Genomic DNA, 15,463 nt, shown 5'->3' with positions numbered 1-15,463 from the left:
TTTGGAGCTGTCAAGGCTGCTTTAAGTGATATACTTTTATCAAAGTGTTGAATAGTTCTAATAGTCATCAGTATTATAGAGTGTTTGGTCAGTAAACCATATCTGTCCCTCTCGCTTACTGTTCAGGCAGAAAAAAGGAGAAACATGTTCTGGAATCCCATTGCATCCCATTGGGCTGGTTCTGTCCTCTCTCTATGTTACAGTTTGACAGCTGTCAGTTTCTACAGTCATGATTCCATGACTAAAGAGTTGCAGTGACAAGATAGACAAGACAATTGTGAACTGTATAAACCCCATAAGTTGTACACAGTATATATAACTGAGTTGGCATATAAAAATAAGGTAGTAGAGTGGGCAAGACTTTAAGCAAGACTACAGAATTGTGCCTACACAGAGAGTTAATTACATCAGCACCTAAGTAGCAAGTTTTTTTTTTAATTAATTCAGCCTTATTCCCCACATTTGCAGCTGTCATCAGCTACTCACTGTACAGAGTGACACATCTGATTAGGAGGTTGAGTAGACTGAACTGAATAAGTACCTTAACCTTCAAATTTACTTTTAATTTGATCATTAAACATTTACTTGCAAATATTTCAGCAGAATTTTGGAATAATCACTTCAAGTTCAGTTCCCTTGCAGTGAATCTCCTGGTAATACACATGATGAAAAGAGTTTGGCAGATAGCAGTGTTCACACTACTCACAAGAGCATCCAGTTCTGCCAGTTCTTGAGCCAGCCGTGCACGTTTTAACAAAATCGCGGTATGTTGTCTCTCTTTAGCATTTCGCTGTTCCTCTGCAATTTTGTGTTGATTGAAGCATTCCTCGTGGTGCTTTCTCAGTTTGGCCATTCGAGACTATGAGGACAGAAATAAATTAGATAAGACCTTGTTGAGCAAAACAAAAATTACCTGAATCAAGACACTTAACAGTCAAAAATGTGCAATGGTGTAATAGTGATTACATTGAAAGATGAAAAGTGGCTGTTATTTGCCCCTGGACTGCTGCTGAAGTTGATCTTATCTTTCATTACTGATGTATCCACAGGACCAGATAAAAGCTAAAAGACAAAAAGCATATATATATATGCATGAACACCCTTTGACCAACATGAAAATGTATCAAACTTGGACCCTATGCACCATGTGAAGGAAAAAAAACTGGTGGTTTCAGGTTGACAACTTAAGTTGCACTGCATTGCTGATTATGAATTGCAATGTTTTGATATCCTGCAATCTGCACATTCACACTTCTACTGTAGCTCATTAAGTTAAGTTCATCCTGTTCTCTGGCAACCCTGACCCCAGGTGGAGAACCACTTTTGTAGAGATCACAGGAAGTGTACAAAACTTCTATATAAAGTATAGAAAATATTTGTTGATTTCAAAATAAAAAAAATCATAGGCACAAGGGCTGTCATTTTATTTTCAAGTTTCGAACATTCGTTGGGACACGATGTGAAAAGTTCATGTTTGAGCTGTAATTACCTGTTTGAAATGTCAGCTGCAGTCTCTATTAGTGCATCTGACAGTGTGATATAGTTTGACTTGTGATCCAAACTAGGGCGCACTAAGAATTCACTATAATTGCATGCCCTACTGACCTATCACTAAATGAGGGACAATAATTAAGGACAAGAGCAAGCAAAGCCGTCCTGAGCAGACAGTCACAACACCAAAACATCTGAGAAGCAGCTTGTGGAAGTATTTTGGGTTCTACACTGTGGATGGCAAAGTTATGGACAAAGATAAAGCCGTTTGTCAACTTTGTAAAAAGCAGCTAATTGGCATGGCTGCACTCGAGCTGAGAGGTGTTATCTCTCTAGCGACACCTCTTGGCTGGCCTGGGAACGTCTCAGGATCCCCCAGGAAGAGCTGGACGAAGTAGCTGGGGTGAGGGAGGTCTGGGCTTTCCTGCTTCGGCTGCTGCCCCCGCGACCCGACCCCGGATAAGCGGAAGAAAATGGATGGATGGCACTCGAGCTGATATGCAGCCAGTCATGCAGTTAGTGTTTACACCAGAAGCGCCGCAGCACGTTTTAGCTTTGCCCCAGAAGTGGCTTAGGTCTCTGCGGACAATACGCAGCAAGCCTGTTTTTACAATTACCAAAGAGCAGATTGAATGGGTATGAAGTCAGACAAAGAAAAGGGAAGTAGAATCTGGTTATTTTTCTAAATAAAACACCCTGACTCACGATCATAAAAACACAGAAAATAAACGATTTTACTATGTAGCCTGCTCATCCATAGCAGACGCACATAAACAAGGGAGGAGGACCTAATCAAAAAACATCTAAGCAAGTAAACATGATCAGGCAGGGAAAACGCTCCACTGCTGAAATACTTTTGAAAAGCTGCTGATGAGAACTCGATAGTGCACACGAAGGAACAAAAACGTTGAGCAGCCGCTAATACAAACTTGTGGGCTCACGTATTCAAAAGATTTTACAAGGTCCTTTAAAACTTGACCTTTTTGAAGAACTGACAGTCCAATAAGGAACATATGTAGTGGAATAATCAGAAGTGTGTAAAAGCCCAGTTAAAAATTCATTAAAAAATGGATCTATTTAAATTCTATTAAAAGCTATTTAGTGGGCTTTATGTCAAGTCTATTAACAGACTTTCAATCAAGTTAACCCTAAGTAGTTTGTCAATCAGCCACACTTTTGGGGATGTTCAAAAAGCACAAACTTGCTATCCAAACTTAATTGGGGACGTCCCGTTAGATGAAGCTGTCAGACACCAGTTTACCACACTACATGCCGAACTTGTAGTGTGGTAACTAACAAACAGAATCTGTCCCAATAACTGACAAGAGAAGAACTTACAGACTCAGGCTACTTGGTCTGCTCCAAGAGTGTGCAGAGGGCTCATTCATACTCACTGATCCACTATATACAACACACATTACCAATAATGTCTAATCCCTGAGAGACTGAGTGGTCACAAAAACACAATTTTAGAAACCAACAAGAGTTGAAGTTTGAATTTAAGAGTGTGAGGATGAAGGTGACTCCATTCATGTCAAGTCTGGGAATATTTTAACTACTCAGGGTTAACAGACAAACAACCATGATGAACTTAGTTAAGTTGGACAGTCATACCAAACTTTTGGGGTCATTCAATACACACACACTTGCAAAAAAAAACCTAATTGGGGACGTCCAGCAAGATGAAGCTGTCAGGCACCAGTTTGTTAGTCAAGCCAAACTTTTGGGGACGTTTGAACACACACACACTTGCTAAAAAAAAACCTGTTTGGGGACGTCCCGTTGGATGAAACTGTCAGACACCATTTTCTCAGTACAAACCAACTTGTAGTGTGGTAACTAACAAACAGAGTCTGTCCCAATAACTGACAAGAGAAGAACTTACAGACTCAGGCTACTTGGTCTGCTCTAAGAGTGTGCAGAGGGCTCATTTATACTCACTGATCCACCATATACAACACACATTACCAATAATATCTAATCTCTGAGAGACTGAGTAGTGTGTTATGATCTGGCTCCTACCTGAGGTCTGTCACTGTCATCCACAGTCGGCTCCAAAACATCAGGTGTTGATTGCTGCTGGAAATAGAAAAAAACACACAATTTTAGAAACCAACAAGAGTTAAAGTTTGAATTTTAGTGTGTGAGGATGAGGGTGACTCCATTCATGTCAAGTCTGGGAATATTTTAACTACTCAGGGTTAACAGACAAGCAACCATGATGAACTTAGTTAAGTTGGACAGTCATACCAAACTTTTGGGGTCATTCAATACACACACACTTGCAAAAAAAAACCTAACTGGGGACGTCCGGTAAGATGAAGCTGTCAGACACCAGTTTGTTAGTCAAGCCGAACTTTTGGGGACGTTTGAATACACACACACACTTGCTAAAAAAAACCCTGATTGGGGACGTCCCGTTAGATGAAACTGTCAGACACCATTTTCTCAGTACAAACCAACTTGTTGTGTGGTAACTAACAAACAGAATCTGTCCCAATAACTGACAAGAGAAGAACTTACAGACTCAGGCTACTTGGTCTGCTCTAAGAGTGTGCAGACGGCTCATTCTTACTCACTGATCCACTATATACAACACACATTACCAATAATATCTAATCTCTGAGAGACTGAGTAGTGTGTTATGATCTGGCTCCTACCTGAGGTCTGTCACTGTCATCCACAGTCGGCTCCAAAACATCAGGTGTTGATTGCTGCTGGAAATAGAAGAAACACACAATTTTAGAAACCAACAAGAGTTTAAGTTTGAATTTTAGTGTGTGAGGATGAAGGTGACTCCATTCCTGTCAAGTCTGGGAATATTTTAACTACTCAGGGTTAACAGACAAACAACCATGATGAACTTAGTTAAGTTGGACAGTCATACCAAACTTTTGGGGTCATTCAATACACACACACTTGCAAAAAAAAACCCTAATTGGGGACGTCCGGTAAGATGAAGCTGTCAGGCACCAGTTTGTTAGTCAAGCCAAACTTTTGAGGACGTTTGAATACACACACACTTGCTAAAAAAAACCCTGATTGGGGACGTCCCGTTGGATGAAACTGTCAGACACCATTTTCTCAGTACAAACCAACTTGTTGTGTGGTAACTAACAAACAGAGTCTGTCCCAATAACTGACAAGAGAAGAACTTACAGAGTAAGGCTACTTGGTCTGCTCTAAGAGTGAGCAGAGGGCTCATTTACACTCACTGATCCACCATATACAACAAACATTACCAATAATATCTAATCTCTGAGAGATGAGTAGTGTGTTATGATCTGGCTCCTACCTGAGGTCTGTCACTGTCATCCACAGTCGGCTCCAAAACATCAGGTGTTGATTGCTGCTGGAAATAGAAGAAACACACAATTTTAAAAAACCAACAAGAGTTAAAGTTTGAATTTTAGTGTGTGAGGATGAAGGTGACTCCATTCATGTCAAGTCTGGGAATATTTTAACTACTCAGGGTTAACAGACAAACAACCATGATGAACTTAGTTAAGTTGGACAGTCATACCAAACTTTTGGGGTCATTCAATACACACACACTTGCAAAAAAAAACCTAATTGGGGACGTCCAGCAAGATGAAGCTGTCAGGCACCAGTTTGTTAGTCAAGCCAAACTTTTGGGGACGTTTGAACACACACACACTTGCTAAAAAAAAACCTGTTTGGGGACGTCCCGTTGGATGAAACTGTCAGACACCATTTTCTCAGTACAAACCAACTTGTAGTGTGGTAACTAACAAACAGAGTCTGTCCCAATAACTGACAAGAGAAGAACTTACAGACTCAGGCTACTTGGTCTGCTCTAAGAGTGTGCAGAGGGCTCATTTATACTCACTGATCCACCATATACAACACACATTACCAATAATATCTAATCTCTGAGAGACTGAGTAGTGTGTTATGATCTGGCTCCTACCTGAGGTCTGTCACTGTCATCCACAGTCTGCTCCAAAACATCAGGTGTTGATTGCTGCTGGAAAAAGAAGAAACACACAATTTTAGAAACCAACAAGAGTTTAAGTTTGAATTTAAGTGTGTGAGGATGAAGGTGACTCCATTCATGTCAAGTCTGGGAATATTTTAACTACTCAGGGTTAACAGACAAACAACCATGATGAACTTAGTTAAGTTGGACAGTCATACCAAACTTTTGGGGTCATTCAATACACACACACTTGCAAAAAAAAACCTAATTGGGGACGTCCGGCAAGATGAAGCTGTCAGGCACCAGTTTGTTAGTCAAGCCAAACTTTTGGGGACGTTTGAACACACACACACTTGCTAAAAAAAACCCTGTTTGGGGACGTCCCGTTGGATGAAACTGTCAGACACCATTTTCTCAGTACAATCCAACTTGTTGTGTGGTAACTAACAAACAGAATCTGTCCCAATAACTGACAAGAGAAGTACTTACAGAGTAAGGCTACTTGGTCTGCTCCAAGAGTGTGCAGAGGGCTCATTCATACTCACTGATCCACTATATACAACACAGATAGCCAATACTTTCTTATCTCTGAGAGACTGAGTATTGTGTTATGATCTGGCTCCTACCTGAGGTCTGTCACTGTCATCCACAGTCGGCTCCAAAACATCAGGTGTTGATTGCTGCTGGAAATAGAAGAAACACACAATTTTAGAAACCAACAAGAGTTAAAGTTTGAATTTTAGTGTGTGAGGATGAAGGTGACTCCATTCATGTCAAGTCTGGGAATATTTTAACTACTCAGGGTTAACAGACAAACAACCATGATGAACTTAGTTAAGTTGGACAGTCATACCAAACTTTTGGGGTCATTCAATACACACACACTTGCAAAAAAAAACCTAATTGGGGACGTCCGGTAAGATGAAGCTGTCAGGCACCAGTTTGTTAGTCAAGCCAAACTTTTGGGGACGTTTGAACACACACACACTTGCTAAAAAAAACCCTGTTTGGGGACGTCCCGTTGGATGAAACTGTCAGACACCATTTTCTCAGTACAAACCAACCTGTTGTGTGGTAACTAACAAACAGAATCTGTCCCAATAACTGACAAGAGAAGTACTTACAGAGTAAGGCTACTTGGTCTGCTCCAAGAGTGTGCAGAGGGCTCATTCATACTCATTGATCCACTATATGCAACACAGATAGCCAATACTTTCTTATCTCTGAGAGACTGAGTTTGTGTGTTATAATCTGGCTCCTACCTGAGGTCTGTCACTGTCATCCACAGTCTGCTCCAAAACATCAGGTGTTGATTGCTGCTGGAAAAAGAAGAAACACACAATTTTAGAAACCAACAAGAGTTTAAGTTTGAATTTAAGAGTGTGAGGATGAAGGTGACTCCATTCCTGTCAAGTCTGGGAATATTTTAACTACTCAGGGTTAACAGAAAAACAACCATGGTGAACTTAGTTAAGTTGGACAGTCATACCAAACTTTTGGGGTCATTCAATACACACACACTTGCAAAAAAAACCTAATTGGGGACATCCAGCAAGATGAAGCTGTCAGGCACCAGTTTGTTAGTCAAGCCAAACTTTTGGGGACGTTTGAACACACACACACTTGCTAAAAAAAAACCCTGTTTGGGGACGTCCCGTTGGATGAAACTGTCAGACACCATTTTCTCAGTACAAACCAACTTGTTGTGTGGTAACTAACAAACAGAATCTGTCCCAATAACTGACAAGAGAAGAACTTACAGAGTAAGGCTACTTGGTCTGCTCCAAGAGTGTGCAGAGGGCTCATTTATACTCACTGATCCACTATATACAACACAGATAGCCAATACTTTCTTATCTCTGAGAGACTGAGTAGTGTGTTATAATCTGGCTCCTACCTGAGGTCTGTCACTGTCATCCACAGTCTGCTCCAAAACATCAGGTGTTGATTGCTGCTGGAAAAAGAAGAAACACACAATTTTAGAAACCAACAAGAGTTTAAGTTTGAATTTAAGTGTGTGAGGATGAAGGTGACTCCATTCATGTCAAGTCTGGGAATATTTTAACTACTCAGGGTTAACAGACAAACAACCATGATGAACTTAGTTAAGTTGGACAGTCATACCAAACTTTTGGGGTCATTCAATACACACACACTTGCTAAAAAAATGTTCAACCAAGTTAAATTCATTTAAGGCCTAAATGCATCCAAAGCATGATACCACCCATCTCCAGGGCACATCATGGAAAAGCATGTTACATTAGTTTTCAGTCAACCAAAACAAATGTTATCACAATTCATTTTGTAATAATTCCATCAATTGAAAACAAAATTCAAACATTTCTTTAATTTGTTCAAATATCCATGACTTGCTGGTGTACCTGCTTGCGCCAAGGCCAGTCTGCATTTCCATAGTTGTAGGTTACTTCTTCACCTGGGGTTATGTCTTTTATTGCAAACAAGCATAGATGTGGCATCCCACCAATATCAATCGTTTTCATCTTGCAGTTTGGCTTTTTGTTGTCATCGTTCACAAGCCTTCCCAGCGACTCATCTTCAACTGATGCATCAAGACTAAAGAAAAAGAACAAAGTCCAGTTGAAGTTGCCTACATGGTTTGTATGCAGTGGTTAGCATAGTAAGAAAGTTGAAAATATCATGTAAAATTTGGAAAAAGAATGATTGGAGAGAAGGGAATGTTTGATTTCACAGCTGAGCAAGCCATTGAAGTATGATATAAATCTAAAGCTGGGCAAAAACAAAGAGAAAATCTATACAATTACAAGACCTATATGAATAATCTTGGTATCAAAACAAAGGTTACTCTTGTGGAATTATTGTAGAGGTGAAAGCATCACATCTACTAGGGCTGATAAAATGAAGATTTATACTATATTTCAATTTTCGTCTGAAAAACTGTACTTTATTTAGAGTGAATATCCCTTTTACATGAGGCTAGTGAAGACATAGAACTCTAATTCAAAGTGCTTGTGAAGCAGCTCAGTGCGGAGTTTCACAGAGATCAGGTGAACAGGAAGGAGTTTTAGGAGTTTAAGCATAAAAATGGCCATTTAAACATATTTAACCATCAAATGTCTCATTTAAGTTTTCTCGTATATAAAACTGTACAAATTATGGCTGGGCGACATGGCCTAAAAATGTAGTCATGCTAATTTCTGACTATATCACGGTACACAATATCTCAATAATTTAAAAACTCCTCAAGAGTACTTCAAGAATGTGTCATTCACACCTTTTGATGCATCAAATGACACCAGTATAATAGTTTAAGTCATCTCTGCAAGACTTCTCTACATTAAATGGTCCTGTTTGTAATATAGTAGTCAGTGGTTCGGATTTTTCTTTTCATTTGCATGGAAAAAAGGGGGAAACTACCCATGTCATGCATTGATTACACATGCAAGGAAGGGGCATATTCACTTTTACTTACCAATAACTTTTCCCTTTCCACTCAAAATCAAACAGGAACACTGCTTCTGTGTCATCATAGTGCCTAAAATGAAGGGGCCTGTCCTGTTTGAGAAGGTTGCCACGGTATTCAACCACAAAATCTCCTTTTCTGAAAGCCTCAGTCGCAAAAACCCCTCGACCTTTAAAAAAAGGAAAAAAGCAAACACTTTATCAATATTTCTCATCTACTACAGCAGCCTGCCATATTTTTAATCAGAAGCTATTGTTCTGGAAGCTACAGCAAAGCTGTGCAACGATATTGTGTAAGAGCAGTGGTTTCCAAATGCTGGGCCATCAGAAAAGTCCTGGTGTGCCTTGGAAGTATTCAAAACCGGAGTATTACTAAATTCACAATTATACAACAAGTAATGAACAGAAGTGTGGACATCTTTTGATTACAAGATGCATCATAATGCCGACATAAAGGCTTTGCATTGATATTGAGACAGGGCATGATCTTGCAGCAGGGAAAAAATTCAGGGTGTGCAGCAGCATAGGGTGGAGTTATTCTCGGAGCATCTGATTCATTAATAATGTATGTACAGAAATTTTAACAAAATATTACCAAAATGACTCAAAAACACAATATAATCCAGCTCTCCCAATCCACAAAGCGTGACAAAGTTACCATTAAAAATGAGATATGCATCAGATGCAGTGCTGACTTAATTAAAAAACATTCGATAAATCAAAAATCTAAAAACTAACCTTTGTGCAGATTGATAAAACGCTCTTTGAGTCCAGCCTTATCAATTTTCGAGTGAATGTGTTGCTCTGCATCTTGTTGTGGAGTGACTCGTTTTCTCTTCCTCTCTCTCTCCATTGTACCTCCAATGTGAGCCATCTCACCTACTGGAGAGAGAACTTTAATCTATTAGTATCACCAAGATTAGTTAACAGATTCTCAGTTAACTAACATGTACCATTCAATAGTTTTGTAAATGCTTAATTTAAACAAACAAATAATTTAAACAATGTGTTGTCATTACAATACACTTAACACAATGTCTTATATTAAAGTTCATGCCATAACTGATTGAAAATCTCAGTGCAAGACCCTCCAAGGTATAACGTTAAATAGCAGTTCATTCTTATCAATGCAATCAGCAAAATCTACTCGAAATTCAAAGAGTCATCCCCTCCTCCAAATACTGTATCATTAGTTATAATCATAAACTGTAAGGTCATTCACAAAAAGGTTCACTAAGACCAGAGCTAATCTGCGCAGCGGCTCCCTCAACTCATCTGTTCCAAACTAACTAGTGTACCTGTGCGTCATCCATTCCGCTAGCTTACCTTAACGTTAGCCTGCAAAGCGCCGCTATGGTAATGCTACATTAGCGTCGCTAGCGTCGTTAGCGTCGTTAGCGTCATTAGCGTCATTAGCGTCGTTAGCGTCATTAGCGTCGTTAGCTAGCGTCATTGGCGTCATTAGCGTTGTTAGCGTCATTAGCATCGGGGCTAAAGCACCCAGATATCTGCACCAATGCAACAGAAACTCGGAAGCGGCACATTTTAACTGATGTCTCAGTCATTACACGGCTGGATGTTGGCACACTGCACAAAACCCTGCTATTCCAGCACAATGTTTTGCTTACCTTAGAGGGTAGCTCCTTCCTTGCATCCTGCTGTCACTCCAAACAACATTGACCGTAGCACATGCGCAGGGCTGCCGGTTAGACACGCTTCCTGTCGGGGGATGGGCTATGACGCGCGATTTCGCAAAATTTTGCTTTGCCCATTGGAGTTGTCCTTTGTAATTGTGTGTGGAATGAATTGTGCATTATGAGTGTTTTACACTTCAGTCAACCGTGACTATCATTTATTGTGCAAGTCACCAGAGTGCAGGCCTTGTATTTATTTATTCATATAATAATATATTAGTAATAATAAGAATACAATACATAATTAGTAATATAATAATAATATAAGTAGTAAGTTCAACTACATTCACAAATACTGCTCACCTCATAAGCAGTATTAATTACAATTCTCATAATACTGAAACCCATCCAGCAGTGCTTTATCCTTCCCTGTATGGCATGTTGATAATTAGGGCCTGTTTTATCAGAAGATTATTGGAACAGTTATCAAAGCAGTTGGCTAGATTTGTGATATAGAAGTCAAAATGTGTCCCACTTCCATTCAGCTTCGGTTAGATCAAGGTTGGATTAGTCTGCTTGAGAAAGACAAAAACAAAGGATGCATGGTATAAAAAGTTATTACCTCTATCCCAGAACGTTTGGATTCATTTGACTCTGAGTAATAGAGAAATATATCCTGAAATCAGTTTTGTGTAGAAGCTTATTATGATTAATTCCAAACCTAAGTGATCTGTTACACATCAACCACAGCTAACAAATTCTTCATGTTTGGATTTAAAATCATCTAATTCTGTACTCTGCATCTAGATTGAGTTTCTTGAGTTTCAAGGCTTTATTGTTGTCAGTCATTGAACAGTATGTGTCTTTAATGTTTTTGTTCCTTCAAATTATATACTACATATCCTGCTTCAAAAATGAAAGGAAAAGAAGAAGAAAAAGAATTAGTGGTATATGAACTATAATAACTAATAAAATCCCTTCATTTTAGTAAGTATGTAACAATGATAAATTAATTCCAAATCAACCAAAATCTACACATAACAATGTTTATTTTCATAAAGCAGGAAGGTGGGTGTAAAATGGTTGTTGGTGGGCATGTAGGTCTAGAGAAGATCTATGTAGGCTAACCAGCGATAGCAAGCTATCAACATGGTTTGCTCTATCGATGGTTCATACAGACAGGGACAAGTTAATTTCAGTAACTTGCAGAAAAAAAATCAGCAAGTCATAAATGGAGCTATGGATCTAAGATCATCATAGGATCACTCTCTAAAATTGACAGCTTCTCCCTCTCCATTGACAGCTCCTCAAGTCTCCTCCTTCCCTCAGGTTAAGAGTCTGGGTGTCATCTTAAACAGCACACTCTCCTTTCAGTCACACATTATTAATATCACCGGGTCTGCTTATCACCACCGAAATATGAACCATCTCTGCCCCTCCCTCACTTCTCACAGTGCCTCCATCCTAGTCCACAGCCCGCTCCCTCACACCCTCCTCCTCCATCCACCTCAGCTTGCCGTCTGCCCGCTTCAGTACCATGGGGAGCAGGGCCCTCAGTCACTCTGTGCCCCATCTCTGGAACTCTCTCTCCCCAGACCTCCATAACTTGAACTCTCTTTCTCTCTTCAAATCCAGACTCAGAACACACCTTTTCAGAATCGCTTGTTTACTTTAACTTCATTTTGCCACTTTCATCTACTTCATCATTGTCTGTTGTGCACTGCTGTTTTTTATAGTTGTATTTTTTATTGTTGTATTGTTTTTTTATTTTAGTGATGTTATTTTATTGTACAATGTCCTTCAGTGTTCAGTGATCTATCATCTATCATTATTATTCGCAAAAACAGTTCAAGCTCAGAGTAGATGGAGAGCATTTGTGAACAGCAGTTTTCAGATTTTGCCACGGATTATTGATTGGATTTAGGACTGGACTTTGATTTGGCCATTCTAACACATAAATATGTTTTGTATTACCGTGGCCCTGGCTTTATGTTTAGGGTCAGTGTCCTGCTTGAATGTGAACCTCTGCCCCAGTCTCAAGTTTTTTGCAGAATCTAACAGGTTATCTTCCAAGATTGCCCTGTATTTTGCTCCATCCATCTTCCCATCAACTCTGACCATCTCCCCTGTCCCTGCTAAAGAGAAGCTCCCCAAGAGCATGAAGCTGTCACCACCATGACAGTGGGGATGTTCCGTTCAAAGTCGTTTGCAGAGTTAATTTTTTTCCACACATAGCATTTTGTATCGGACACAAAAGTTCGATTTTGGTCTCATTTGACCAGAGCACCTTCTTCCACATGTTGGCTGTGTCTCCTACAAAGCTTCTGGCAAACTGCATACAGGACTTCTTATGGTTTTCTTTTAACAATGGCTTTCTTCTTGCCACTCCCTAAAGGCCAGATTTGTGCAGTGCACTACTAATAGTTGTCCTGTGGGCAGATTCCCCTACCTGAACTGTGGATCTCTGCAGTTCATCCTGAGTCTCCATGTGCCTCTTGGCTGCATCTCCTTTCAGCCTGTAAGTTTAGGTAGACGGCCGTGTCATGGTAGGTTTGTAGTTGTGCCATACAATTTCCATCTCCAGATGATGCATTGAACAGTGCTCTGTGAGATGTTCAAAGGTTGGGAAATCTTTTTTATAGCCTGACCCTGCTTTAAACTTCTCCACAACTTTATCCCTGACCTATTTGGTGTGTTCCTTGGACTTCATGATGCTGTTTGCTCCTCAATTTTCTTTTAACGAACCCCTGAGGCCATTACAGAACAGCGGAATTTGTAGTGGGATTAGATAACCCCAGACTCTATTTAGTCATTAGGTCAGCATGCGATAATTCAGCAATCATCAGGCAACTTTTGAAGGTAATCAGCTGCACTTAGAGGAAACAGGACTGAATGCTTTTGCACACTGCACTTCTATCACTGTCAAACATAACAAAAATAACTCTACTTGCATGGACAAAATTTCCTGGACAGATTCATATCTAAATGCATTACTATTATTTTACTAAAGCGAGGTAAACCAGCTGGATACACATTCAGGAATGATACACGTCAGAGAACTGCATTCAGCGTTGTTCCTACTATCAAAAATATGTCTTTATTCCTTTGATCTGTAATCATTTTCTCCCTTGTGGTATCAAAACTGATATCAAGTATCATATCTTTTTAAGTATCTGTATTGAATTTGAACACTAATGCATGCCAGTCTGTGATTGCTTGGTTTAGCTAAATTATCATACTGTTTGACTGCCATGAGCCACCGTACTGTGTACTCTCATCCAATCAGAATGCAGTCTAGTTCACTTTCCCTTGGGTTCTGTACTGCAATTGCCAGTTACTCCAGACATAAATGCAGTCACGTACATTTGGTGCGATCATTGACAGCAGTCAACTTCTGCAGAAAGGCTTTAAGACGCAGGCTTAGTAACAGTATCTATGTGCTTTCAATAGTTTGCATTACATAGGAGCGCACCTTCACTTAGCTCAGTGGTTCTCAAACTGGGGAGGACCCTCAGGGGGGCCCAGAGTTATCACAAGGGGGGCTCAGCAAAGCTACCAAACAAAGTAAAAACAAAAACAATGAAATATAATGAAGTCTTTGGCTAATGAAGACAGATCATGATGTGCTGTGTCTCAAAAGTCAAAATATTAGATTCTGACAGTCTGAAGTAGAACAAGTAAAGACATCTGAGACACAAAAGGGATCCTGTTGATATGTCAGAGAAAAAAAATCTGTTGTGCACAAGTTAATTTACAGTTTACACAGACATTTGTTCTTATTCTTTTTTAGTTGAGATGTCACACTGAAGTTGCAGTTCTGTATTGGTCTTATAGATGTATGCAATAAGATGCATAAATGTATTTGCATGGTTGATGGGGCTTGAAAATATTTTTTATTATAAAAGGAGGGCCCCATGAAAAAATTTTCAGGAAACACTCACTTAGCTAATCTTGCCAACTTGATCTTCAAGTTAGTGCAACTTGAAAGTTTGTAAAAAGAATTAAGTTTCTCAAATTTAAAAAGCATGACTCACAACTGTACTTAACTTTAAGCTAGTTGGGTTTGTTTAAAGTTAAGCAAACCCTAGACAAATACACATGACTTGAGCAGATGACACCGGTACATGTGCTACTGTAGTGCCAGCTACATTTCTAGCTATGGATAGCACTGAATAAATACGTGATATCTTCACAGTCAGACTTTATTTTTGCTGAGTTATCATTTACTGTGTATCCTTCCAATTACCCTGCCTTTGGGGTCGTGCAGTTCCACACACATCCACTAGGGGAAATGTAGAGTTATACACAGATTGGGGGCAGAGGACCACACACACACACAAAATCTCTGAAAAATATCATTTTTGGGGACAATGGAGATTTTAACATAGAAACCCATATTAGAGCATGCTGAATGCAACTGCAATGAAATCTAATTGGGGACCGTGGTTTTGGCCCCCAAAGGCAATGGTGCCCCCAATCAACTGGTGTGTGAGCTGATGACATTCCCCAATTTGGACATAAGTAAGAACACACACGCACACGCACACACACACACACACACACACACACACACTGTGCAAATGCGCAAATGGGCGCTCCTTACCACCACAGAATTTAAGTATATTTCAAAACTGTAAACGTTAGATGTGGTGGATTAATCAATATTATCTCCTTTGTAAATTGCTCTCTGCCTGTCAATCTGCTCGTCACTGATTAGATGGTGGTTTTACATTATGTTCACGCTATGCTTCAAACTGAAATTGAACAACAGCAAGCAGCTGCCTCTGTGAAGAAGTCCACTTTGCAGCTCCTTTAAACGACAAGCGCGATTTTACTTTGATGTCAGTCACGTGACGAGCAGCAAAGGAGGTTAAAGTATTTATCCGCTTTGGCCGCTGTCCATTTTCTCGAGCATGCTTGCCGCTTTTGCCTCTTTTGGTGTGAACGCACAGTTACT

General features: G+C 39.8%; 1 protein-coding gene and 1 long non-coding RNA gene across 2 annotated transcripts in view; both read right to left on the bottom strand.

Annotated features, from left to right (window-relative positions):
- LOC141793879 (uncharacterized) overlaps positions 1 to 7,932 on the bottom strand; it is a 46,009-nt gene extending 38,077 nt beyond the window's left edge. The window contains exons 1-10 of the mRNA XM_074674755.1: positions 7,813 to 7,932; positions 7,329 to 7,385; positions 6,694 to 6,750; positions 6,058 to 6,114; positions 5,423 to 5,479; positions 4,787 to 4,843; positions 4,152 to 4,208; positions 3,514 to 3,570; positions 967 to 1,062; positions 707 to 859 (exon numbers count right to left, since the gene is read on the bottom strand). Coding sequence (XP_074530856.1) covers positions 707 to 859; positions 967 to 1,062; positions 3,514 to 3,570; positions 4,152 to 4,208; positions 4,787 to 4,843; positions 5,423 to 5,479; positions 6,058 to 6,114; positions 6,694 to 6,750; positions 7,329 to 7,385; positions 7,813 to 7,932 — 768 coding nt within the window. The remainder of the gene's footprint in view (positions 1 to 706; positions 860 to 966; positions 1,063 to 3,513; positions 3,571 to 4,151; positions 4,209 to 4,786; positions 4,844 to 5,422; positions 5,480 to 6,057; positions 6,115 to 6,693; positions 6,751 to 7,328; positions 7,386 to 7,812) is intronic.
- Positions 7,933 to 7,943: 11 nt separating this feature from the next.
- On the bottom strand, positions 7,944 to 10,537 carry LOC141793142 (uncharacterized). Its single transcript, XR_012598394.1, has 4 exons — positions 10,501 to 10,537; positions 9,611 to 9,754; positions 8,883 to 9,042; positions 7,944 to 8,005 (listed from the first exon to the last, which is right to left on the bottom strand). It is a non-coding gene; the product is annotated as an uncharacterized LOC141793142 (long non-coding RNA).
- Positions 10,538 to 15,463: the final 4,926 nt, after the last annotated feature.

This window comes from Halichoeres trimaculatus, unplaced genomic scaffold (assembly GCF_033239565.1).
Source record: "Halichoeres trimaculatus isolate MK-OKI-2021-1 unplaced genomic scaffold, fHalTri1.1 fHalTri1_scaffold_7, whole genome shotgun sequence".
NCBI classification, from domain to species: Eukaryota; Metazoa; Chordata; class Actinopteri; order Labriformes; family Labridae; genus Halichoeres; species Halichoeres trimaculatus.
This window is presented reverse-complemented; position numbering and strand designations above follow the sequence as displayed.